We start from the raw sequence: 27424 nt of genomic DNA on the forward strand, positions 1-27424 counted from the left end.
CGAATCTGCGTAGAAGTTCGGAATTCTCCCTCACTGATCGACATTGCTTTGCGTGAAGCTTCCACCGATCAACATGGGTCGTTCGGTGTTATGCGAATCGTTCGTGGAGGATTATTTGCGGCAGCTGAGCCGAAAGGCAGGGGTGTGCATGGGACTGCTGATCGGACAACCATCTGCTGGAGGAAAGGATTACATTGTTCACGCTAGTCGCATCACGGGCCAAGATGAAGAGGAAAGTGATGAATCACAAAAGCTGAACGCGACCGTTGCATCCCAGCAGGCGCTGGATGCAACTCGAATGCTTCCGGGCGGAATGTACGTGATGGGTATCTTTGTCATTCATCCGAAAAATGTATTCCAAGAGCAAACGCTGCTGGCATCAGTTAAATTCATATTAATGAGCATGAAGGCCACCTTCGATGCGAACCCGCTGCTCATGGGCACGTGCGAAGAGTTTGAGAAAAGTGAGAAGCTTGTGCTTTACTACTCGTCCAGCAGCAAAACCCAGCTCTGCAAAACGGTCTCGTTGGCGGCAGAGAATCCTACCGTACTTCCGTGCGAATGGAAGTTTGTCGAGCGTCTTACAACCTGGCACAAGCTGAACGTGTTCTTCGAGACAGACGACGTGTACCCGTTGAAGCAAACAAGTGACCAAGAATTGCACGACACCGAAACTAGCCTGACAAAATGTGCGAAGAAGTTGAAAGAACAACTGATGGATGCAAAAATTCTTTTCGATGGAGCCCCAAAACTAGGCGCCGATACCGTGGAAGGTGTGCTGACCATGAAGAATCAGGATAAATTTCTCGCAAATGTTTATCTACCAACGGTAAGCCCAAGGATAATGGTAACACCGTTTGATACGACAGTTATGATTTACTCTTGTTTTTCGCTTTAATTTCAGCCTACCGAACTATCCGCCAGCGATGCAAAAATAGAGCATTTCGAGGGCACGTTGAAATTTGACGGGATTGTTAGCTCGCAGATATTTATCCACTCGCGGTGCACTTTCAGCGAAGCGGAACGTTTCATCGTCGCCGATATCGTGCGTTCGCTTATGTCGCGCATTCAAATCCACTGTGATTCACTGGTTCAGACTGAAGACACAACGCAGGACAAGATCACGCTGAACGAGCTGCCTCGTCGCGTCTATTTTCCGGTGCGCAGCCAGGCTGGCTTTCCGGTACAGTTCAGTGACTATCTGTTCCCGGAGGAGAGCGTTGAAACGCCGCTAGGACGGATAAGAGAAATTCTAGACATTGGTGTTACTGCGAGAGACCTGAACAGTAAGGTCGAGCTAGTGCCTGTTGTAAAGGAGGACGAACGGCCTACCGAGGAGGCGGTATGGCAGCGGCCTGCAAACAAGGAAGATGATTTCGAAGGGAAATTAAATATTCCGGTAGTCGGTGGATTGGTAACGGTGATCGTTTTGCTGATTGCTTTGTTGGTGTACTATTTAATGAAATAAACTAACGCATTTATTTTTTCACGAAGAATGATTATTAAAATTTTGATTGGAACGCATCGGTGAATTCATCAACCAACCCGAAAACAGGTTGGTGCTATTATACGTTTTATGATGGACACCATTGATATGACGCGCTTAGCAGGTGTCACAATTGGGAGGGAAAATCTGGCACCCTTTAGGCGGTAATGTCAACGCAGCAACCAGCGCCCTACCATGTTGCCATAGCAACGGAGGGGAAAGAGCCGAAAAATGCTGGACATCGTGTCATTATGAACCAATGCGCTTAGTTCTAGTTCAGCTTTCAGTTACCGCAAATCGCGAGCAGGTGTAAAGATGAGTCTTGTGTTGAGTGACATACCGGAAGAGGAATTAAAAAAGTTTCGCTTCATACTAAAACTTTGGATCGTTACAAACGACCCGTCGATTGAGTATTTAAGATGGAATCGCGATCAAACCGTTCTGATCGCCAACATATTGTCGCTAATGCATATGTTCCGCACGCACACAAGCAACATCTTCATGTGCGAATCGCCCGAGAAATTTATCTGGCTGATGTACAAACACGGCTTCGATAGATGTATTCCGCTAGCGTTGGAGGAGTCAGAGCGTAATGAAATCACACCGGAATGTATGCTCTTTGTGCATCCGCAGTTTATTGGTAGCAATGCCAAAATGTTCGACGCATGGCTATCGCATCCCGCGGTGAGAGTGCAAGATGAAAATGGACAAAAAGGAAGGTGCACGTTGCCATCCAGCGTGCAATTTATGGTTAGAGAAAACATTGCGGAATTTACCGACCTTAGGTTGCAAGTAATGTTTACGATGATAAACTTGCAATCGAAATTATGGGAACCAATGCGCGGACAGGAAAGTGCCTCCATAGAAATACCCCAAGAGTTTGTAGACTACCCAGTGATGGAGATGCCCGATTATTTTAAAACGCAAGAAATCGGCGGTAACTATGGTCCGGTGTCTGTAGACGAATTGAAGCAATGTCTTGGCAACCTACTACCCAGGTTTCGCACTGACGGTAAGTTAGTTATACAGTTTCATTTTCACGCTTGGTCTAAAAATAAAACAATGTTTGTTCTATTTTCTTTGCAAAAGAATCTGAAAATGCTACTGATGTAATGGAGGAAGTGGAAGTGGAAGAACTCGCAGTGAACGAGATATCGCAGGCTGATGACGCTGTTTACGTTGTACTAGAACCTGGTGCAATGGAAAATGAGACACCCGTAAACCAACAGTTTAACGATTTGCGCGAGCTGTATGAGAGCCTCGATATATGGACAGATGCTGAAGGTAATCTTCTTGAATATCAGGCGAACTACAAGATAGATGACGAAACAACGCAAGTGGTCAATAATGACAGTCTGAAAGAGGAAGCTGCTGCGGAATCATCCCATCCAGTTTTACCAACCCAGCCGGCAGAGGCAGATGTCTCAGAAACGAAGGAAAATATGGCTGCCTATCTGACGAAAAGCATGCAGGCTTGCCTTCCAGCAATTGATTTCGATTAGAGTTAGTTAAACCAACCTATTCATAACTTAACTCACATGTCGTAACACACCTAGAAAGCCCCAGGGCACGTTTTAAAACATGGATTGTTGTTAGGTGAGGTTGGAGATTGTTTTAAAAAAAAAGATTAATTGTAAATTTTATCAGAACCGGACTATAAAAGAAATGGAATGAGAATGAAAAGGCAATTTAGATAATGCTATGTGATTAGTATCTCATATTAGTATGTGAGCAGTTTGTGTAACGAGTGCTTTACGAAGCGAAATGGAATAATCTTTAATTAAATTAATTTAAATTAATACAAACATAAAATACACCGTTCATTGAGTTATAAACGACGTACGTCTCTCCGTATGTAAATCTTTCGCCACATAAATACCTGGTTGCTTCTGATTGATTTGCACCAAATTATGAAATCGCCTTTACAAGTCAGTTGAGTCATCAGAAATCAACCTGATTTTGACCTCAGATGCATATCTGATTAATAGCACCGAAGAGGACGCCACACTGAAATGGTATCTTTATCATTCGCCTAACCTAATGACCAGCAAACAAGGCTTATTACGATGAACACGGAAACCCTCCACACATCACAGTGCAATTTTATGTTTCGCAAATGTCGAAGGAAATCGTTAGACATTTCAGTCCACCGCACGGGCGAGCTGTGGTCAAGTTCAAGTTGGATTTAGATTGCGGTGAGGGGGTGTACATTAGTTCAATCGAACGATCGAGAATTGTATGCTGATGAAGGTACATAAGGGGTTTGGTTTCGTCCATGTATCACAACTCGTATTGGGATGTGCTGCAAGCTAATTGTAAAGTGATTCCAGACACGTAGCGAACGAAACCCAAGTAAGTGTCGAATTTTTGGACACTTGTTTACATTTCCTTCTTAATCACCACGAAACACAGCCCGAGAGGACGTTAACCGATGCGTGGTCAATGTCACTATCGCGTACAAAAGCGAAGAGAATTCAAACGGCCGTCACAATGTGCAAAACTTTCGACCATTTCATCAGTGTCTAACGTGAAGATTGTGGAAGGCTGTAAGAAAACTTTCCCATTACATACGGGTCCTACACAATCCTACCGCCACTCGTGCAAAGATGCGATACTTCTGTTTACTCTAGCGATAGGTACGTCCTCTCCTACATGTTGTCCACTACTCACCAGCGCCTCTCCGGTGGTGACATAGAGCGGCAATCAGCATATTAGCGCAAATTGCAAGGTTGCTGAAGACGTTACATAAAATAATGCGACAACATCGTGCTGGTATGGTGCAACAAAAGCAGCTGTCGCGTAATGTTGTTGACCACCAATTGCCCCATTAAGAGAGCGGACAACCACCCTGCGGAAATATGCCAAATCTAGTCGCATCTCGGGTAGGCGCAAATGTATTTCACACTTAAGTAAACCATTTTTTACGCCTAGAATTAGTTTGATAGCTTCATTTCGGGTCAACTCTTTGTCACGTTTAAAAGGGAGTTAATCATAGTGCGGGGATAAAAGCGGCATGAAGCGTCGCATAAACGTATTATGTTCCGGTCTTTTTCACTTGCTGATGAGTTAATTAGTGGGCCGAACGCACTGTCCTTCCACTGCTTGCGTGGCACTTGTGTTCGGAAACGGAAATCGCCCTGTTACTGGCCGTATACCAGCTTAACAAATATTGCAGTGAAAATTGTCCTATTCAGTTGATTTGCATCGAACAGCAGACCAAAACTGGCTAATGATTTACGTTTTGCATTCGCATCCCTTTCGAAGCAACACAATACACATTGGTTCGTTTGTGGTTTTTCTTCTATTTTTAAGCATTCGGAAGAGATCTCCTTTTAATTTGCTTCCACCACCATTGCGGTGTCCGGTCATACCACCAACAGCTGCATCCTTCCATCTTTCATGCAAATTGGACCGTAACCGGACGGGCCCCCCGTGCGGTACCCCTTGTTCACGGTGCGTCGTTTATTAATTATTTCTCGGGTACCCTTCAACCGGAGCAACCGGCAACGTCTCGGAAGACGTTAACGAGGAAGTGTGCCGAGTAGTGTTGTATCGTTGTTTAATTGAAATCGCCACATTTAATCACCGGTGCGCCGATGCAAATGCGCCCCCGATGCGAACACTAAATGGCGCACTGTCGTACCGACAACGTGGGTGAGTGGTGTTGGTGTTGGTGTTTGATCGGATAAAATCTACGAGTTCTTCTCCTTCACTAGGTCAGTGGGTACGGTGGCGCTTGTGCCGTACCTGGGATGGCATTGGATTAACGGCATGCGAGAAACGTTAATAAACGTTAATATCGTTGTGATGTGGCTGGTTTATTAGCACTGGTCCCAACGCATCGCAACCGATGGTGTTAAGGGTAGTCATAATTATAACAAGACGCTGAAGGAGGTCGTAGATTGGACCGATGATTGGATTGTGGTTCATTTTCTTTGCCACGTTTATGGTTACCAATTTTCCACACTTTTCGCCACCTTGCAAATCTCTGACCATTGTGTTTGTGTCTTCAGTTCCGGTTTCTTCCATTTCTTCTCGTTAGCGCGTGTTTGCTTTGTTCGCGAACAGGGCATCGGTGGTACTAGAGAAGATGACCCTGTCGGGTTACGAGGAGGATGTAACCGAGCGAAGGTTACGGGTATGGGAAAATGTATGATCAAATGTATCTTCACACCTCCATTTCTGTAAATTCACACTGAAAACAAACCATTTGCATATCAATGAAAAAATCTTTAATAAAGTGTTGTACGGAAATTATCGTCTAGCGTGAACCTTACCAAAAGGAATATCCAAATATTTGCAGCTTACCCACAAAAACCGATTTCACACATAAACGTACCCTGGATCGGACCAACAAAGTGAAACTTCATTTATCAACGTCGGGTGAAATTTGCACTTTTAATCCCGATTTTGTGTGTTCTATTTTTTTTGTGCTCCATTCCGACAGCTTCAGTTGGAATGTGTTCCAGTGTGGGTGGGAGGAAAATGATTAACGAGCCTTACAGGCTTATGAAATGTGTTTGCCAATCTTTTAGGGCACAACGGTGAAAGGTACGTGATCGTGACCGGAAGATAGGCAAAATGGAAACTTCAGCCGCACGAGCTAGCGTACAGTGCCCAAAAGCCAGTAATGGAAACTCTACGTTTTGCTTTGTATCACCTGATGTCAATCAATGTTTGAATTAAGGTTTCAACCGAAAAAAAGAGGTTTGCGGGTATCCTACCCACATTTGAATTTGACTCCTTAGCTAAGATCAACGAAAAGAAAAAAAATCCATGCGCTACCCTAAAAACTTCCGATAAACGAAACGAGCACGACGTCAGTAAAGGCAGACTTTTAAACGTTTTGAAAGCACTGCAAATTATGACACCATAGAAACAATGACCTCACGAGCGCATGCGTCGGGAGGGTTTATAGCCCGGTAAGGGCAAACAGCACGCCGATCATGTCGGCAAAGCGTCACATTTCAAAGACGATCATAAATCGCAAATATGTGGAAGCATATGCTGTGCAGATGCTGGCCGCAATCGTAAACACTTCTCATTAGCCAATTAAAATCCAATCCAAGAGTGGATGGATTGGTGGGAAGAATTTTATCGAATTCTATCTGGAATCTAGAACCAGTAGGAACAAGGTCGACCGTATGGGAATAAGGTCGACAAAGAACGGGCACAAGGGTAATTAATCGATCTAAGTCACCAACGTTAATGATCTGCTGTCATAAACTGTCTCCGTCTCCGGTGGATGGCGCGGGTTAGCCAGATAGAAGACAAGTTGTCAACCTCGATTTCAACCAGCACCCAAGGCAAGGAAATGAAAAGCATGCAATCGTAAGCATGATTGGAAAATATTATTATTAGTCTGACTCTACCGGAATAAATTCACATGAATCGTTTTCGTTCGGGGGATGTTATTCGCTAAGACGTAGGGCTTGAGTTATGATTAACGGTCTGTCATTTTCTGTTCTCCGTGGCATAAACGAATAACAAAATGGATGAGATTTCAATTAATCGAATCCAATTGCCGGTGGAAAATTAATCGAAATGAATAATTTTTCCCACAACCTCAATATGATCTGAGTGCCGCAGCAGAGCACGATTAGCTACAGCTCGACCACATCATTTTTATTCCTTAAGGCCATTCGTGGGCTTCTGTAGAAGCACAATAAGCAACGAGTGTATGTACAATGAACATCAATTCAAATTCTTGAAGCGTTGAAGACACGAATCTGAGGCATACCAGGTTTGGATTTAGTCAGTGCCCGTGCATTAGTTTCAGTTTTATGTCTTATCCAATCGCATGATAAAACACACATAACAATCAACTTAACAACTCTTAACAACGTGAATCAACATTTGTCGGCAGCCTTCACACGCCCCAAATGTGCCTCACGATAGTATAACGATTATCGCTTTTGCACTCGGTTCGACATAATGGCTGCGCTGCAACACGCGGCAATAAACATTTGCCTATGACGAAGGTGACAAAAATCCAACAAACAAAGGCGCACACACACACGCACCCTCGATAGCTCAAGTCCTCGATGCCATTGAACTGAATGAAGGCATGGGATGCCGGGTTGGCAGCAGAATGCAGGCACGATTATTCCAACATTAAACCCACGACAAATGCCGATGACGATGGTGTCTCTTGTGCTACTGCACAAGTGCGCTGATTGCACGTAATACTTCGTGCACAGCGTGGCCAACACCGAGGGCTTCCACGGTGCTTGAGAAAAGCGTAGAACGTGAATCAGTCAGCCCTAGAACTTCTACGTCATAGCCTTCGAAAGGTTTAAACGGGACCCAATCTATGAGGTTGTTGGCTCAGGATTCTTCGGACTGTCGTGAGTCAGATTAGCAGTGTAAAAAAACGAACTGAAGTAATAAAATTGCATCGAAGCTCATGAGGTGGGAAAACGAGTAGCAATTATGATTAATATGCGTTATTTGAAATTTGCGCAATTTGGATTGAGGTTTTTTTTCTGTACTCACTTGATTTGCAACCGCCTTCGAGTCTCATTCTTCAATATTGGATCGAATTCACTCACAAACACTTCTAAAATGATAAAATATTCATTAGGATATAATGTTGAAATATAAACTTCAAACAAAGATGAAAAATACAGTGACGAAAATAAGAGACTGATAGTAGCATACCTTATTAAATGGGATGAAAGGCACTCAACCCTCGTGACAATGTTGTCATTATACGGCGTTCGATTACATAGCTCGTTCGATAAAGATGATTCACAACCATCTTCGGTTCCATAATGCTACCCTTTGGCAGTTTCACATCACTTCCTTCCCATTCATTAGTGGGTCATCCCGTGTGGGTGTAGTAGATGCATCCGAAGTCACACATCAGCTCACGAACCGATTCCCTTCGGTGACGTATGCCCTTGAAATTGGATCCAGTTTTCCAGTGCCACCGGAGAACGCGCGATGTGCCCGGGTGCCTGCCCGTCCGTAACATCGCTCAAGTGCCCCTTGTTCGCGCGGACAGGTGTCCTTAAGCTAGCGATTAGGTATCGCTTGACCTAGAACTTCACCGTGCAAAATTGTGATTGCCCATCCACGTCTCTCACCGGTGACAGTGGAGCGACAACGAAACAATGAGCCGTCCCTCGACCGACTCTTGCAAGATGCGCCGTGCCCGACCGCCGGTCCAGTTTGATGAGGGATCTTCGCTTCGCTCACGAATTCACGCACCGCTTTTGCATGCTGTTTTCCGGTTCCAACCGGCTTCCGAGCTTGTGCCATCATCTCGCTCGAGGGCGCTAATTAAGTCATTTCAGCAAATGCTGTTTTTCCCAAGCGGTTTGGCATGCGGTCGATACAAGCTTGTTCACTTAGCTTCAAAGGCTAACCATCCGTTTGCGGTGTGTCCCGGCTGAAGGTGAAATGTGTACACAATGTGACTGTTTTTCTTTCGCGCGAGTTGATAGGAATATGATTTATCTCTGGATATCTGTTGTTTGCACTTCTTTTTTTTTTGTCCCCTTTCTACGATTGATTGTTTGTCGATTAATATAGCTGTCACTGACGCAGGGTAAGTAAACAAAGCAATCCACCACAATGATGAAGATCGCTGCGAAGGAGCTGCAAAGAAAACTAAAAAAGAAACATTTCTCTATTTTGCAATTATATTCATTTGGGTGGTGGATAATTATCCAACCTGAGATAATCGGGTAACGGTTCAAAACATTCAGATTTGTTGATTTTGATTAGTAAAATGGACGCTTAAGAAATCAAGTGTACGCCGTAAACGGTGAATAATCGATTAAATCGATTATTGTGATGATCTCCATTTTTTATTTCCTTCAAGCATTGAAAATTGCTTTCAAATCGCAAATTACAGATCACTTTCTTTCACTCATAGCGAATTTAAAATGAATTGCTAAATGAGTTCCATTCTCGTAACATTCTTGAACCTCTTTGACCCCTTGGGAAGCTGAGAATATAAGCACTAGAACACCTTAATCCGACTTTACACCGTCGAAACAAAAACAACCGAGAAGCGAGTTAAGGTTCGCATGATTGAAATCGCTAAATTGCAATCAATCTTAAGCCGTTAATAGCTAATTAATGGTAGATGCAATCGATCGGAGCACTTCGATTATGAGTCGATCTACTAACCACGCAACCAACCAGATCGCACCGATTCTGCAAGATTGCCTACACACCGTGCGGCTCACGGGTACGGTCCGGTAGTAAATGGTCGCTTCATCGTGTGATGATGATCGATTTAAGCCGATCCATAAATCACCGGATCGGCGGATCGATTCCTGGGTGCGATCCATTTCGATTCGGTGTAAAGTACCACCATTTACTCGCACAACTGCAAATTGACCCCGATCGGGGCTTTTTGTTGGTCGTAAAATTGCGCCTCCTGCAAAATGATCGTACTGATCGATCGTGCGGATTGAGGATGCGAGCAATCGGCAATCGGACTCGTTTGAAAGTTTCCGTCGAGATAAGGGAGTGAGAAACTTAACGGGCGTAATTTTCACATGGTCAATTTTAAAAGGGGTCAATCTGATTTTTCTTTTCAATCATTTGTGTTAACTTAATGTTTTTTGTTGTAGAAATAAGCTGAATCTAATGGAACGAGAGCACACATAGTTTGATTTAAATAAATTCCTTTGCGCTAGCCGATTACGTAGCCATTTTAGCGATTGTTGAGCCATATTTCATAGTCACCCAAATCAAATCTATGCCAGGAATTAAAACTCACACTCTGAAACTATTTACAGCAAGAAATAAAGATATCTCGTACCTTCTAACCCTGAAGCAATACTAAACCACAGCGATATCGATCAACATGCAACATAAATTTTATGCAATTGAACCGAAGGATCGGGATGACATTTTCGCAGTTGTTCTAGCATCCGTTCTTAACCACCGTGATGACATACTGGATTTCACTGCCGATTTAACCATCGCGATATCGCAGCCCAGTCTGTCCCGGGGGCTGACCTTTTCTCGGCTCGAAACGGCATGTAAAGCGTATAAATAATCTCCTGCAAACGTGAGCGCAAATGTGTGTTTATTTTGTGCCATTCTAAAGACCTTTAAGAACACAGTCCGAGAACGGTGGAGATTTTGGGCGTTCCATCACCGGAAGCGGTTAGAACTTGTTCGCGTATGGTTGCGTGACCTCAAGAAATGGCAAAGGTAATACCCGGGACGATGAAACTCATCGATCGTTCTGTTACGGTGAGTTGGCTCAATGAATGGGTTGCATTAATGGTCCACAAAAGTAACTTCCATCCTTGCTACTTATCCATCTATCATGTACGCCCGCGTAATCATAGCGTAAGCTGATGCTCCGCCACTGAAAAACGTCATAAATCATTGCACAGGCGTCATGATTCTCTTTTGCACAATGACCTATATTTTCCATGCCTTTGTCGTGCGAGATTCCTGGCAACAACCAAACCCCGGGAGGACTTTGTTTCACTGCCCCGATGTGCACGTACCGAAAAGCAGCAATTAAAATTGTCCTTTCAATTAAAATTCCACCCTTACCGCGGTCGATCGGACCGCCGTACCGAATGGTACCGCCGACGAGGAAGCAATGGCCCGGGACAAGAAGCAGCAAAAGAAGTAGCAGAAGCGCAAATATCGGTGACCGTGGCACACACCACACACACACACATGGTCACGCCGTTTGTAACACATGCCGACGACGACGGTGGCTACAGTGTGGGTCCGGAAGCGTAGCGGCGGATGTTTGGAATCTCGGACCGTGGCAAACCGTCGTGCAATGGCGTTGACATTGAACTCCAAAGCGTTTGCCCGCGCGATCGGTAATTATGCATGCTCGTAGCGTATATTAGTACCCATGCCCGGTTTCAGCTCTCTCCCTCTCTCTCTCTCCGTCGCCCGATTCCATTCCCCCTTCGCACGGTGCGCGCTTGATCGATCGAATGTAGGAGGCTTCGGTGGTTTGTGCACGCGTCCGATTAGCAACGATTGGCGCACGGATTAGGGCGCCGGGTGCGGAAACATTATTAGCGACAGCGCGTCGGTCAGTCAGTCCGTCTTGGTGACGGTGACGAAGACGATTAGGTCCGAGATTAGGCAGACGCAAATGCTGTTACGGTGCATTTTTGCAATCAACCACCGCGAGCGTGATTAAAACTTAATTGCACCCTGCACTCGCACCTTCGATGCAACTGGCATCGGCCTCTCATCACTCCCGAAGCAGAGTAAACAATCGGGTAATCAGGCCGACAATTAGAGACGGTGGTCAAAGTTTATTAAAGTGGGTGGCAAATCCCCGGGGAGGGAGGGCGACAAACACTAGAAGGCGTTGGAGAATCAATGAAGTCGCCAATGGGTGGGAGGTTAGATGTAATTGGAAAAAGCGGTACGTACCAAGACGGTGGGTTTCCCTTTTCAAATACCGCACGGTCCAAGCAACAACAGTCCCAGAAATAGTTACAACTATCCTCGCATGATCATCGTGGGTGGCCTTTCGCAGCGGCACCTGAAAAGCATAAATCGTGCCCTTTCGGTAGTACATCAGATCGCTTTGAGAAGGCCGGATGAGCGATCGGCGTGGCAGGAGTGTGGTATGGCATCATCAGCTATTTTCGATAAACATTTCAACGTGTCAGCATATTTACATCTATCAATCATCGGTGGGATCGTTGCTGCTGGAGTAGAACACGGGAAGGTGCTTTTGGCGTGTTTAGTAGGGCAAAAGGGTTCTCTTCTTAACCGTGTGCTGCACCGGGCCGTTCCCTGCACCCCCCTATCAAGGCTAACACGGTGCCACGCGGAATGGGGGCGCCATTTTAGTGCGAAGGAAACGACTTACAACGCAGCTTACACGATGTCGCTGACGTGTGGACCAAATTACATCACATAAATAGTTCGGCTACGTACGTTTGTTGCTACAGGGTAGCCAAACATTGTGGGTTTTGTGTTCCAAAAAAGGGACCAGCTGTGAAAGGTATTGTGCAGCTTATTGTTTTTAAAATTTGTAAGTGAATGAATAAGAAATACAATCATTGTTGACTTCGGAACCGTGGCGAGTAAAAATAGAAAACAAACTCGATCCGTTTTACACGACGATGCATTCTGCATTCTGAAAACCGAAGCCAAAACCGAAGCTACTTCAGCTCATCAGCCATTTATTGATGTCTGCACAGGGGTAGGGATCGACACCAGAACCACCCCCGATTGTGCCCAAGCAACAGTCCACCAAACAGTGTAAACCACACACACACACACGTACATCAAAGACAAAAAGAAAAAGAAAAAGGTAATCGAAATCGACCACTGGCTGGCTGGCCCCCTCCCCCCACAAATGGGTGGACACACGCTTTATGGACGGATGATTTCGATGCGACGCACAGCGACGAACCTTGGCGTTCGTGTGCTTCGGCCCGCGATGGTGGGAAAAATAAAGGATGAACGAAAATTTTCACAAGGAGTGAACAAGAAAACAGAACCGAACAGGGAGAAAAACCTACGGACGATCGGTAGACGTGTGCATGGGCAATGCGTTCGCCCAGTCACTTGTTCGTTCGCTAGCCAACAGGCCGTTTGGTGTCTTCCACCGATCGAGCTCGTTGGAGTTTTTGTTGTTGTTGTTATCGCTGTATTGTTTTACATTTCAATTTTTTTTCTGTTCCGGTACATGCTGCTTCAGTGTGCTTTAGTTCTACATAGGTTTTTCATTAGTGTTTACCATTCTGTTAGTAGCTGTAGTTATTTTTATTTGTTGTTTGATGTCTTAAGTACATCTTCAAAAGATCATTCATTCATTTTGTCGTGCAGCCGTGTTCATGATCGTTTTACAAACAACAAAGCGCGCAGACGATTACGTGCGTCAGACAGGCCAGCCCAATGATATGCCCGTGAGTGTCGGTGGATTCGTGATTCGTGAACGCAGTGCGATACGTCCCCGCGGAGGCCCCGGCTGTTGGTATGTGGATGATGTGCTCACGTCAATCAATGGTCCGGCGATCGTGCTTTCTATGTCCCACAATCGATAGAGGCAGCAGTGTGACGGGATGCGGGTGCTGGGAGACAGTTAATTAATTGAAATGACTAAACCGATCGAAGGCGATCATCGCACGCGGAGTGATACACTTCCCTCTTCCTCTTCCTGGCTCCACAGCCCAGTGACGTAGATTTGGTTGAATTGAGGAGAGAAAACAAAACAAAACAAAAAAAAAAACGGTACGTTCAACGCCCACCAATTGCTTGATAAGTGATTTCAAATATGTAACCGACGGAATTAAGAATTAAATCGGCTAGTTTATAACCCCCTCGTTGCTTCTTTAACTCGAAAAGGCAGTAAAAAAAAAAAACAAGTGTTACAGAATTGTGAAGTGAAGTGAGGCTCGGTACGGCAATTGGTTTCCGATTTACGTAAATTGAACGAACGGTTTTGGCCGAGTGTAATGGAGAGTGTTAATTCAATTGTCCCCCTATTGATCCCTATAATTGATGGGTGTTTCAACTAATCCCTTAAAAAATAGCTCCCCCCTTAAATTATTATATCTAAAACCAGTGATTACCAGTGGCATCGAAAATTGATTGCAACCAGTTGCGCAAAAAAGAAAAATACACACAGCCAGGGGGTGCAAAATGTCGACCAACGTCAGCAACGAAACGATTCCGGAAGAGCCCACACCAGAGACGGAGCCACCAGTCGATGAGAATGCGGAAGAAAAGGTACGTGAAGGATGTTACTGAGGCATGGACAATAAATACACCGGTGGCGGTGACCGGCCACCGAGCCTTGTAACTATTGTTTGTCGATTTTTAAGGATTTTATTATTTTCAAAAGATACGTAAATTACCCCGGCGGGGTGTAATTATGAGCGGAATATGATTTACCACGCACTGTATCGCTATATAATCGTTGTGTTTGTTTACATTATACAAAATTTTTCATTCTTGCGTTGGATGATAATTTTTTCGGCGTGTCGAAAAACATTCGAAGGTTTCTCGCCCGCTGGCATTGAAGTCTTTTGTAATATTATCCAGAGCAAACGCAAGAACTCCGCGAATTGATTACGCTTGGGTTCTGCTGTTCAACGTCGGATACAAATAGAGTTCATTGAATTTGATTGCATTTGGGCACGGAAAGGTCACACACCTAGTTGCGATTCCGGTTGGACGATCACTTTCGAAAGCTGCTTGTCGTTGGCACAAGGATGAATGGCAGTGGTGTTAAAGGGGTGTTAAAAGAAATGTTTGCTGCAAATCCTAACAAAACCGACTGTTTACGTTATGCTAAATCATTCCATACTAAAAGGTCACATTTGCGATGCGCTTTTTTAAAAGATTGAAGAAGAATATTTTTAACGACTCTTTGACTGTTGTCCTAAAGAAAACTGCTTGACATTGAATTGAAAACACGCAATTGGCTTCTGATCAGCTCTCTGCTTAGAGGGTTTATCATAAAGTATGTCCAAATGTTCATTAAGTGTTAATTTATTGGCCATATAAAAACGTTTGTTTCGCACAAAGATCGTTCGGCGTGAAAATGCATTACAAAAAAGCATGCTCATTCTGCATGCTTTTAATTATGTACGATAAAAATGTTTCTCTTGAACAAAAAAAAATCCAACCAACTCTTGAGTGGATCCTATTTTGTTTGCTCGTGTGTATAAATTAAACCATGCACAAAGTTGCTTTTATCCGTCAGCGAAGACTCGCCGCCTAGCGTGTGCCTAGTCAAATGGGGCCTTCGCGGGGTGAAGGTCTTCTAGTCCGGCGTTAGGTCAAGTTTGTTATTCTACTGTCGCGATGCTACTTTATGGCACAAAATGCAATTATTTCAACCTGTATCTGCGTGCCATCGAACGGAACGTCCAGTGCAGGCTGCTGCAGCCCGATTAGCATAATTCAATCCGTATCGCCGGACAGTTGGATGAGCGAACGAAATGTATTTCAATATTTATGGTTGAAAAACATCTGCACGTCTGTTCGCTAAACCCCATCGCATCTTGTCACCGCATTCGGAATACATTTTAACGCCTCTCACTCACAACATTAACGATCACGATGTGCGCTGTGGTGACAAACGAAAGACAGCTGGAAAGGTATCGTTTTCAAATAGGAACTATCGCACAACTAAGTCTTACGTTTCTAGCACACCAGTTAACACTTTGCTAATGGATCATTTAAGCGAAACTCTCTGCACTTTAGCCACACTTACGTGGTTGTAGCAGTTCGAGAAAGAAAGAGAATAAACGTAGAACAAAAGTGAAGCGAATTATGCATTATATAATCAGTCCTTTGTGCGTGTAACGTGAGTGGTAGCGTTCGGCAATCAGTGTCGTGAGGGCATTTATACGCAACCGTTAGCAGCGTTGGTTCATTTGAGAAATTTCCACCATTCTAGTGCAGTGTTGCATTTTTCAACTAATGACAAGCATATTTTCTATTACGGTGAGCATTTGCTAAATGGTTAGAACAGGGTAAATAAAGACGTAAGTTGTTGCTGTACTACACGTCTCATTAGGGACAGTTAGTGTAAATGCCATATTAAGAAAAGAAACGCGTTTCAACGCTCAAGAATTCAACTCAACTAAAGGTTTTACTGGGAAAGGATTTTGCTTGACACACGCAGGTGTTTTATTCTGCCGCAGAGTGCAACTGTACCAAAGTGGCACCTGTAAAAACGGGCTCCACCCAACAGTAATTGGGGACGAATATAGCGATCAGCGTTAATCGATTTTTCTTCGAGCGATAAAGGGATTATTAGACGCAAAACTGGGATAGCCGGTACGGCACGTGTCCCTTCACCGTACAATACGTACCAAGGATCATGCATTTTTCGCATTCTGGAAAGCTTCCCGGACACGATCGAATAGCACGTGTAAGAACCTCCCTTTCCTGCCGCTCCCTCCATTCCCTTTCCATGGTGGACACCAATTTTTGCACCTTCGTTCCCGCGTTCTCGTGAGCGAATAGTCCGGTTCAATCCGAAACCATGCGTCGCAAAAAAAAAACGATCTAGATCGTGATCGAGCACCGGCAGCAATCAACCATATCCGTCGCGTTTAGTGCAAATGCATAGTCATGAGCGAATGATCGTTTTATAATCGTTCCGCGTGAGCATGGAATGGGCGACGCGCACGCAACGCGCTGAAGGGATGGCTCATTCACCAGCTGTGCGGGCAGGCCCGGGTGGTGGCGGTGGTTAAAGTGCCAGTCGGTGGGCCAACTGATCGGGAACGGTCAAGTGCAAACGCGTGATCATGGCGAGGTGGTACCTTGTTTGGAATGGTAAAATATGCTGAATCTGTCGCTCTTTTTTTTATTTCGAGCCCACAATTAGCAGTACCTGAAGTGTATCTAATAGCCTGAGAATGTGAAGCAGATGAGGAAGACATTTCATTTTGTCACATCACTTTTTTATTATTCATGTAGTACGACCAGATATTGATTATAATTAGGCGAAAAATAAACAACTCACATTAGTTGGGAGACCTCCGCTTCTCGGTAACATCTCTCTTGGCTCGTCGATACATACAAGCTTGGTAACAGATAGCACTTTTCTGATATCCTCAGGAATTGAAAAAAAACCCCCCCCGAAAACCTTTTAAACAGCCTTGAAAGTTAGACCCAGCCACCGATTAGAAGGTCGTAATTCAACCAGAATCTCAACCATTTAAAAAAAAAACCGAAATGCCTCATTTACGATCCGCACGGGGGTTAAAAAAAGGAATCAGGTTTTACTGCCCTTGCTGGCCTGGCTGGAATATTTCGGTTAATCTTAATGTGCTAGGGATTTAAGTGCTTGTCCGAGCGAAGAGATGTAGAAGATCTCTCATTACAAGGCTAAAATGCTGCATACCATCGAACACATCCCAACGGCGGAATGTGGTCGTTAAAAGCGTGCTAAAATCTCGCAAGACTTCTGCCATCATGCCATCCTTCATTTATTTCTTCTCGCGTTTAACAACCCAACAGTGTGTTGCTAATGTGAGCGTTCTAATTACAAACCTACCAACACAAAACACAAGCTGACAAAACAAAAAAAAAATCAATCCAAGAACGTGTTCTGACCACACTCGTTCTTGTTCTAGGCGTCCAAACCAACCAACCGAACAAAGTCATACTAATCAACAATCTTGGGCGGAGGGCAGTTGCAAAGTCAAATGGTGGAAAGAACCAAAAAACAAAAAATAGTCGTAGGGAACCGTCTCACTTTAGGTTCCTTTCACTTTTAACCAAGAATTGGCCGGTTCTAGTGAAACCGTGAAACAGTTAGCAACAGCCTGCCGAAAATATCTGCCCCAAACAGGTGCTGCACGTCGCGCAACACGCGTTTTTATCCTCAATTATGCTTCCCTGGCCACAGACTTCGCGTGTTGAGCTATCGACGGTGTTGTGTAATAGGTAATATCCTGGCGATGAATATCACAAGAATAAAATACTTGGCAGGAAGGAAGATTGATGAACTTGCATGCTGTGCTCTGACCTTGAAGATGTCAAGGACAGGGTTGCTTTTTTTTTTTTGGTTAAATAATGCTTGAATGAAAAAAAGCTCCTTTAAGACAGATTAAGCATACACAACCACCCCACTCCACAGTGCAGTAAATGCATTCCAAATTTGGCTTGCGTCGAGAGCTGACTGCAAGCTGCAAATTTCAACACCTGGATGTTAATAAATAAGAAAAAGTGCGGTCTATTATGGAGAGATTCCATTCATGTGGCGTAAGGCGTAACGGGATGAAAATATGCCTATTTTATATTACAGGAAGTTTCCGTGCATGAGCCGTTTAAAAGGATAGTGATAGGAGATACTTTTATTATCAATTTATATTGCTCAAGACCTACCCAACTCATAACTTTACGATCGCTAATCGATTTATACCCCAGCATGCACCTCACAGGGGTGCAATCCTGTGCTATTGAACCAGCCTAATGTCCAATGCTTGTTGCTAAAAGCTTTACTTTGCTTTGTCCTTCTCCATTATCACATCTATTAGCATTCGTCCGAATGCAACGCAGATTGCATTAGCGCAGATATTTTGGTTATAATTTTTAACAAACAATTACTAAAAATGCACCAGCCGTCAATCGGTGCTCCATCAACCATTATCCCCAAAGGAACCATCTGACGTCAGAACAACTCTCAAGGCGTACGCCGTTAGATGCTTTGTTTAAATCACTTCACCAATCTAACCACGCTAAATAAAGCGCTTGCTGAAGGCGGGTAACAACCCCCTATGGCAGGTTGTCCAGCGATCAAACGCTAGCCACAACGACCGCTTCGGACTGCTGGGAAATGCTGGCACCTTTACCCAAAACTGAGCGGCCCGGTTGACGTCACAGACGAAACTTTCTCAGCATTACTACCCACCGACCCGGAGCACAATCCGGGACATGTTCTGAAATAAAGCTGCTTCCCGCAAAAATTCCGGAGCTCCTTTGCCCGAGCGCCCACATCCACTGGACACCGGAGCACCGAAGGGCGTGGATAATGTTTTGAAGTTCATCAATTATGTTTCCACCGGGTCTCGGGGCTGTCAGTCAGCCACGTTTAACGGGGGGGAGTGATTGTGCCGAAAAGCAGAAATCAATTAACCCGTGTCCGTGCGCGTGTTCTCATCCTGGTCCCCCCTTCCGTCTAGATGGTTTAGTTCCTTCGAAACGATCAGATAGCCTTAGACATTGACCACCATCGTAGTTTGCGGCGGGGTGAGACGGTCGCCTGGCTGGCTGTGGAAGCATTCGCGAGAACAGATTACGATACCGGCTAACGACTTCTCGATCGTCTGATAATCGGCCAACCAACAGTTCAAACATGGCTCGACGTTGACCCTCATTCCCGTGGTGGATATTTTCGCTGAAACGGTATCCTAGTAATTGGGCGATTTTTATGGCACCTCACACACAACAAAAAACGGCATGACACGGTACTTTGGGTCGTGTTTCTGTTCTTGTCATTTCATGTGTCAAATGACGCCCAATTTGGAACTTACTAATCTTCCATCGTACCACACACCAGTACGATGCTGGGCAGAGCCAAATTAACGTTACGGTTTACACTAATGAGCTGGGGTCTCCGATTGTCGATTGTTTCCGATTGGGGTTTTCGTGCGTGAAATCGAGCAGGAAATTGATTGGACGCGCATAGTTCAAACGCGTGCGTTATTTCGGTGCCGTACCACGGACCGCACATTCGCTGTTACATTGCTGAATCTGTAGAGTCATTGCATAGAGCAGCAGATCATCTTTATTTGATTACGGACGACACGACGCGAGAGGTTGATGCTTAATAATGCCTCAAAAAAAAACAACAACTTCACACTTCACAGCAGCGCATCATCACCGCACACAATTGCCCTCGCAAGGACGTCTTGTGCGTGGCGTTTGGAGCTTCACGTGCTGCGAGTTACTCCTCACGGTGACAGAAATTGGTTTCGTCTGAGATGAGAGGAGACAATAAAAAAAAATCATCCCAGCATTGATGGATTCAGCGGTACGGGACTGTGCGGTGTTATGTAAATAACCCATCATACTGTGACGCATTGTCGCGGACGATCGCTGTTCGCCGTCCGAAGATCTCGTATTTCCACGCCACCGGACACAATAGGCACCCATGAGTCTACGGACAAATTTAACACTAACCTGGCGTAAAATTAAACATCTATCCCTCGCTCTTTTATACACACGATAGAGAATAGTTCCGGTAGCAAAGCCCAAACGGAACGGTACACTCAACACCTCAAGCAACGGTCTTACACCCAACCAGCGCTGTCAAAACAATGCATCATCATCGCATTTCGATCAAGCGTCGTCTATAGTGCGGAACTATTTACTGAGCTGGTGGGGCTATTATAACGGCTTGATTTATTACCAGTGGACCCTTGTTCGAACGGAAGCAAATTAGGTACGCGCTTAGACATCAGCCGGGGTGGTGATAAAAGCGCGTGCACCCAAAATAAACCATTATTGTGTGATGAGCCTTTAAGATTGCTCAATTTCCAGAAAGGTTGTGCTGTATTTGAGATCCTGCAGACGAGAACTAGCGTGGGAAATATCAGCTTTTCAGTGATCAGTTTGATTTATTTGAAAATAATTCCCCCGAAAAAAGCTCTTTCAGACGATACTATCGACTGCTCGACGTGAACACTTTAATGCTTCTAAAATCGATTAATGTTCTTAGACGAACACGGACACGTTGCTGAGATACTAACTGAGGCAAATTACCAAACAAGGAACTATTTCTCGCCAGATGCAATTTACATGATAAAGTAACGATCGTACCCAGCGAAACCGACTTCCAACAGAGCTTAATAGTAGTAATCTCTCGTGAGCGTTTTGCGAGCCAGTACGATCAGACCATCGTTAAAAGACAACTAAAAAAAAAATCCCACCAGAACGACTTCCCGGTCATTATCGTGCAATCGTCTCAAAAATGCGAGGAAGTGTACCCTTTACAAATTGAATCCATTTCGGTACAGCTTAGATCAACACAAACCCCCTTCCCTGCGACTTGCGTTCCTGCGCAATTCGTTCCACCGGGACCGGGTGGTGTACTAGCAACTGAGCATTGCAAGCAAATCCCTCGGAAGCTGACAGCTGTTTTCTACAGCTGATGCGATAAAAACAAACAAACAGCAAACGGTTCGTAAAATGTTCAAGTGTCAAGCATGAGCTTGTGACTTGTGGCGCTTTATTTGCTTTTGGCTTCAGATTGACCTTCGCATTCCCGCGCAGAAAGAAGCAATTTTTGCCAAAAAAAAACAAAGCACAAAAAAATGCTCGCTAAATGATTCAAGCACAGCAACTAATGCTCCTATACATAGTCGTGCGTAAAATGTCAATATTGGTGCGTGTGGTGTACAGTTTTGCTGTCATTATCCTAGCGATTTGCTGTCGGTCAATATCAATTAGATACCGCAAAACGGTACTCTGTGTTCGATGTTCGATAGTGTATGAGCTACAGGCAGTAGGCACCTGACCTTCCATACAATCTTCTCACAATTCTCACAATATTTGTTCCATCGTATTACGCATTGCTCCGTAACATGTTTGGGGTGTTACTATTGCCTTTTGCTAAAAGTCCATCTCCATCGGTCGCAATCGCAATACAAGCTTTATCTAACCTGACATACTTCCATGTCCGTTTTGCCGGCAACGCACCGGGGGGGGGATAATATCTCCATTATCTTTCGCGCACATATCATCTGGTCATCTGCATCACCCATCCCAACCTATGTTCGAATGTCACTTTGAAACCACCTGTGACATTCATAGCCCACACGGTCCAACCTCCGCCACCAAAACCGCGCATTAGCAATCTCTCTTGCATAAAAACCCATCTTCGAGCCCATTTGCAAACCAAACGATCGGGAGTGTGGAGCATGGGGTCGCACATGTTACGTCATGGGGGGTGTAGCATTTGGGCGCGGGAAAAACCTACCCGGCCCGAGATGTCGCACGGGGCACCGGTTGGAACGGTGATGCTAATGCATATCGCAGGGCGACTGCATGCTCCAGTTACACCGGGTAGCCATAAAGGGGGCCAGTTATATGAGCGCAGCCACCACCCTTGAACTTGACACGGTAGGCGAATGTGGAAATTAAATTACCACAAGTCGTGAGCGACAAAGAACCCGATCGACTGGTGTTTTGCCGTGTTTTTTTTTTAAATGCGCCGGTCGTGTTTTCCATCAGTGGCCCATTCATCAGCGTTTAGGTAACGGAATGTTTATTTTAAAACTTTGCGTTTGCCGTTTGGAATTAAATCAGGTCGATTAGGAGCGATCTACACATGTGGGGAAGATGGATCCGATGTTGCCGGTTGCGCTCTTTCTTGAACTCTTGACTCGCATTGCAATGCAGTTTGATTGATTTTATTGCACACGGAAGTAAGCGACCCGTCGGCTCAATCAAGCTGCCACGTGGAAGTGCATCATCTCGAATGCATTTCAATTAATGCACTCCTTCGCCCACTCGCTTTTGTTCGGTGCCAAGCACATGGGTGGATGCAGCTGCTGCTCACGGTGTGCACGTGTTTGTAATCGTTGCGAGCCACAAATAATGCGCACTGATAGGATACGTGCAGCGTCGATGGATTTCGATAGGTTGGCCGATGAATCGCACGAGTTTTACAACCGATCGACCTCGCAGAGGGTGTTTGCGACAGACCCACACACGCTCCGTGGCAAGTAATTAGCAGCGAAGCGACAACCGTCTTTTTTTTTCTTGCTGCTCAAACGTTTTCCGTCAATCATTTGCGGAAAATTAAAGATGATTAATTCACGGTACATTCACACACCGCTGCATGATGTTAACAGTCAAAGTGGACGAGTGTAAATGCAAAAGAGAATGGAATGCCTTCCAGTTACAGTTAGTCGGGAGGCACAGTTCGTTGAACACCGCGTGAGCCCACCAAAGCTCAATGTCTAACCGTGTCTAAAAATACGCGGGTTAGAAAATAAGTCGCATAATTTTGCATAATGAAACCGAAAATTGGGCTTCAACAGGAAGTGGTCCATGTGTTTTAGCAGCCAACACATCCGTCTAGACTCGAACCGTATCGTCGAGGATCGTCGATGAAACGGTGTCTTGCGAGCTTCTCTATTACCGTCGCATCATCGGATCGCTTGAAACACAACAAAATCCTAGAATTAGGTGGTTTTGTTGAACCCTTACACGTTTTCCACAAACGGTTCGGATCCGTTATCTCGCAACACTCCATCAACCAAGCGCCTAATGATGCTTGAGGTAGTCTTGGCGTGGTGTGTCCATTCTTCTGCCACAGCGATACCACCACTTCGGCAAGACCTCCGACATCAACCGTCGACAGAGCTACCTGACATGAAATGCCCGTACAACGGCTTCAAAACCTCACTTGAGGCGCATCTTCAAGGTTACAATGGGAGCAAAAGAATAGAGGTGGTTTGATTGATGAAAAAATCGATGGGCAGCAGCACGGGAAGGCAAAGCTTGATACTGACACAACGCGATGTCAATCAGAAGGTGGCTCCTTTTTATTGTGTTTCTTTACCTCTATTGAATGAAGTGATGAAGCCAAGGTGGGCTACCATGAGTGACGTGAAGAGTTCTAGCTTGAAGCAACACGCAACACGCGAAACAACCGGAACAAACAAAGCGATAAACAAAGAAATCCAATCACATGCCAACGGGAGGTCCTACGGTAATAAGCCCTACGGGGTGGGTTCCTTCCAAACGCTAGTAACACGAGCTAACTGGGGGTCATTTACTTTAAACCCGTAAGACTCCAAAGGATCTCCCGCTCTAAATTATGTATTTAAATTCAAATTTTTAAACACTATAAACAGTTCCAATCGCCAGCAACCCAGAACGATATCGTTTCGGAACGATCGCAACTAAAAGCATGATCTCATGGCCTGGGCCTGGGGCTTCTCATCACTCATGTTGCATGTTCATCACCGTGCGGTCGGTGCGTGTGTGCCCTGGTTGGGGTACATCGTATGTAGATTTCTTCGCCCGGGTTCTGGGGGAGGCACAGGCAAATGGCACGATAACGAGCAACTCGACTCCCGGATGCGAAACGACCTCCGCTATGGTTCAACGAAACTGTGTCTCGTGCTGAGGCACGAAATGATGACCGGACACAGGAAAACTGTGGTGTTACAATGTCTAATCCACCGCTACTTGGGGTGCGCACTGTTTCTCAGCACAAAATGATCAATTTGAATTTATTGCTATAATACAGCAGTTCTAAAAATTAAATTTCTTCCATATTACGATTAGAGATTATATTAAAATTCTTATGGAGAATAAAATAAACTCCAAGACTTTTCTTATGCAATCCGTAAAGTAACGTCCACCGGCAGGATCCAATATATCATTGATTTGCTACGTGAAGAAAAAAAATTACAATACGATTGTTTTGCCAACATTGCTAGCAACTTCTCGTGATATGTAATTTTGTCTGTTGCGCTTTTTATTGCCCACTCGTTAAGGCGTTTTTTTCTCCTTCGGCTTAAAGCTCCGTGTGAGATAGGTCATTTTTCCTCGCTACACACGCGCAGGAAAAAAAAAAGACGCTCCTCTAGCGTTCTTCCATTCGTGTATAATTATGGACATGAGCAAATGGAACATTTATAGTGATTGCATAATCAACACCTTCTTCTAATCCTATTACCCTGCTTCTGCAGGATGTGATCCGTGGCGATAGAATTTTGGAAGCTATTTTTTTTGTCATTCCGAAACCAATTGATCGATCTGGCATGGTAAAAGGTCAGATAAGATCATTGCAATGGAGGGTTTCTAAATTTAGCATCCTAGTGGCAGCGTACGGTGGTCGGTGAACCTTTCCAGTGCGGACAATACAGCTCCCCAACGCAGAGCATCTTCATTATTTTGGACAAAGAAGCAGAGGGAAAACGCCTCCTCGTCACGGCCCTTCCGCGCGTAGGTCCGGGATTCGCACGCTGAGCATGATTGCTTGGACGATCGACTCATGAGTTAGCGCAAAACGATTTGCGCCTGGCGTAAAGTTCCGGTATTATAATTGAAGAAATTAAAATTCCAATACGAAAAAATCGGTGATTGTACGTTGCTTTCGCTCTGTCCCAAAATAATTCCCAATTGGTGTACAATGTACGAGAAAATTGGTACTTAACTTTGTGGTTTTAAATTTAACCGATTATTCAAAAACCTGTAGCCTGTAGTGAGATAATCTAGTGAGCAAGCAGAATCTATGGCTCTTTCTCACTGGGAAGCAACAGCTGATCAGATCCGGGCCAGCAGTCGAGAGATCGCGAGAGCAATCAATCTTAGTGAACCGCATGCTCCCCGGTACAACACAAATTTTACTCTCCCAGCATCCACAAAGATCACTGAGAATTTATCTTAGCGTCTTCTCTTCGGGCATTCGAAACGCGCTCTCGGCGCCCGTGCCCCCTTTTGCCTGAAAGGGGAGCACCCGAGCGAGCGCGAGCGTGTGCGGAGAGTGTGCAAATTTATGTAACTCCCATATAACTCTACCGCCAGCATCGAACGGACTGTCAGTTTATGCACAGCCTTTGCGGAGTGTGCCGACACCGAAAGCTGCAAGTGCGGAGTGACTACAAAGCGGACGGCGCCCAGAAACGCCTCAAGTGGGGAGAAACCAACGTCCCGAAACAGACGGACACGACCGTGCGCTGGGTGTTTGCGTGCCCGAAGACTCGTGTGCCCGGTGGTCTGTGCGGTTTGCTGTGCCAAAGCACACCTACCACAGCATCTCCTGCGAAACACCCGGTGTGGTGTTGCGCAAGATACGGTTTGCCCGCGCGCTAACTCCCGGGAGCATTGGCGGGAACTGCATTGGTGGGAAGGTCGCGTGCAGTGGAGTTCGTGCTGGTGCAGTTTTGAAGTTCATTTTATGAAATGTTCGGTGGTAAGGCACCAGTAGAAGCATCCTAGAAAACGAGACCGATGAGCATCTTTAAACGAACATTGTGACTTGGCGGGCTTAGTGATCGAGATCGGCGCGTCCTTGATAAAACGCCACCAGAAATAGACGACAATTTCAAGAAAAATACACCCAACTCCATCATCCCCGGTTGCGCAATCCTGCAGGCTCTTTCAAGGACCCGCATCACCTTCCAAGTTGGAGCGAAACGTGATGTAATCCGGACACAGACAACCGCTCCAGACACAACACTTCTCTGGGGCCGGTAAAGCTGCCCCCAAGAAGAATTAAAGATACATTACTTTCTTCAACCTTCCTTTGCGGGTTGACCGGTGTCCCGCCCACCACCCTTCGTCGCCCTCAATTTGCTGAGCTTCTCAATCGTTAAGGCAATCATTCGGCCTCGTGCCAACGCACACGCATGATTCATTGCGATAAACGTCACCAACCCGAGAGACGACTAATACACCACACGAGTCGGGCGTGCGGTTGGTTGACGGTAAATGTCAATCAATTCCGCGTGTGTAACCCATTTCCCTGAGTAGTATCGGCACACATGCAGTTGAATAATCTTGCCACCTTGGTTGGCTGTGCAGTGCCGCGGCAAAGATTGGCAAATGCGTGTGTGGTGAAGCTATCGCAAGCCGGAGTAAACTGTCGTTTGGAGTAGCGCGGTAACAGGTAACACACACGAACAAAAAAGTGACTTCCAAAAACAGGCGTGCCAAAGTGCAGGTGTGAAAGTGCATTTAGTGAAGACAGAAAAAGAAACAAACCACTCGCTCCGTGCTGCATGTTGCAAACACATCCAAATCGATTATGCATTGAATCATCGACCAAGAAAATGCATATGCTGCAATCTTAGTAGGCAGTGAGGCAAATGAATTCGCATCATAAAACCTCAGTGTTTACCACGATTTTGGGTGATAAAAAACCATCAAAGTAGCTCATCAGCTTTTTTGAACGTGAGAGAACGGTAATTTGTTTTTTTTTGTCCGTGCTGCGCGTTAGTGTGTGTGTGAAGGAGCAACAACAACAAAAATAGTACAACGACCCACCGGCACCATGAGCTTTAACACCTTTATGCAGGTAAATATATCCGTAGCGAAATGATGTAAGAAGGGCTCAATTAAGATATTAGCACCGGGGATGGTGGGATGTACGTTATGATTTAAGGTTGGTGGAGTTTTCTCCTGGGCGCCAAGTCCTCCTATGACCTTTCCGCGTCGCGGTCTTGTGGCGCAGAGCAAATGCAGTGCAGTAAACAATGGATATTGTGATGTTTAAAATGATCGTAGCGAATGCATAAAGTGCACAGGACGAATGGTGCGTATCTAATGGTGGAAAGTGTGCCTTACGCTAGTACACACCACACGTGTTGATGGGGTGTGATTTAAAATTTCCTTTCAACGTTTACAGTAATTATTTGTCAATTCGTTAGATAATCCAAATGGTGCTCTTTAATGTGTTTTCCACTTAAATTTATCGATGTTTACTTTCATCCTGGTCACGGCACCAAAATTCAAAACACCAATATCAAGGTATATACGGCAAAC

The 27424-nt window shown here is 45.1% G+C and overlaps 3 protein-coding genes across 3 annotated transcripts in view; all 3 read left to right on the forward strand.

Moving 5' to 3' along the window:
- The first annotated feature begins 73 nt into the window (after positions 1-73).
- Positions 74-1468, forward strand: LOC128712057 (protein odr-4 homolog). The gene is made up of 2 exons (XM_053806952.1): positions 74-829; positions 905-1468. Exons 1-2 carry the CDS (start codon positions 74-76, stop codon positions 1466-1468), a joined length of 1320 nt encoding a protein of 439 aa, XP_053662927.1.
- A 333-nt stretch (positions 1469-1801) lies between these two features.
- On the forward strand, positions 1802-2988 carry LOC128713015 (uncharacterized). Its single transcript, XM_053807879.1, has 2 exons — positions 1802-2498; positions 2576-2988. Exons 1-2 carry the CDS (start codon positions 1802-1804, stop codon positions 2986-2988), a joined length of 1110 nt encoding a protein of 369 aa, XP_053663854.1.
- An 11107-nt stretch (positions 2989-14095) lies between these two features.
- Positions 14096-27424, forward strand: part of LOC128713016 (uncharacterized) — a 33877-nt gene continuing 20548 nt past the window's right edge. The window contains exon 1 of the mRNA XM_053807880.1: positions 14096-14182. Within this exon, the coding sequence (XP_053663855.1) occupies positions 14096-14182 (87 nt within the window). The remainder of the gene's footprint in view (positions 14183-27424) is intronic.

This window comes from Anopheles marshallii, chromosome 3, assembly GCF_943734725.1.
Source record: "Anopheles marshallii chromosome 3, idAnoMarsDA_429_01, whole genome shotgun sequence".
In the NCBI taxonomy this organism is placed as follows: domain Eukaryota; kingdom Metazoa; phylum Arthropoda; class Insecta; order Diptera; family Culicidae; genus Anopheles; species Anopheles marshallii.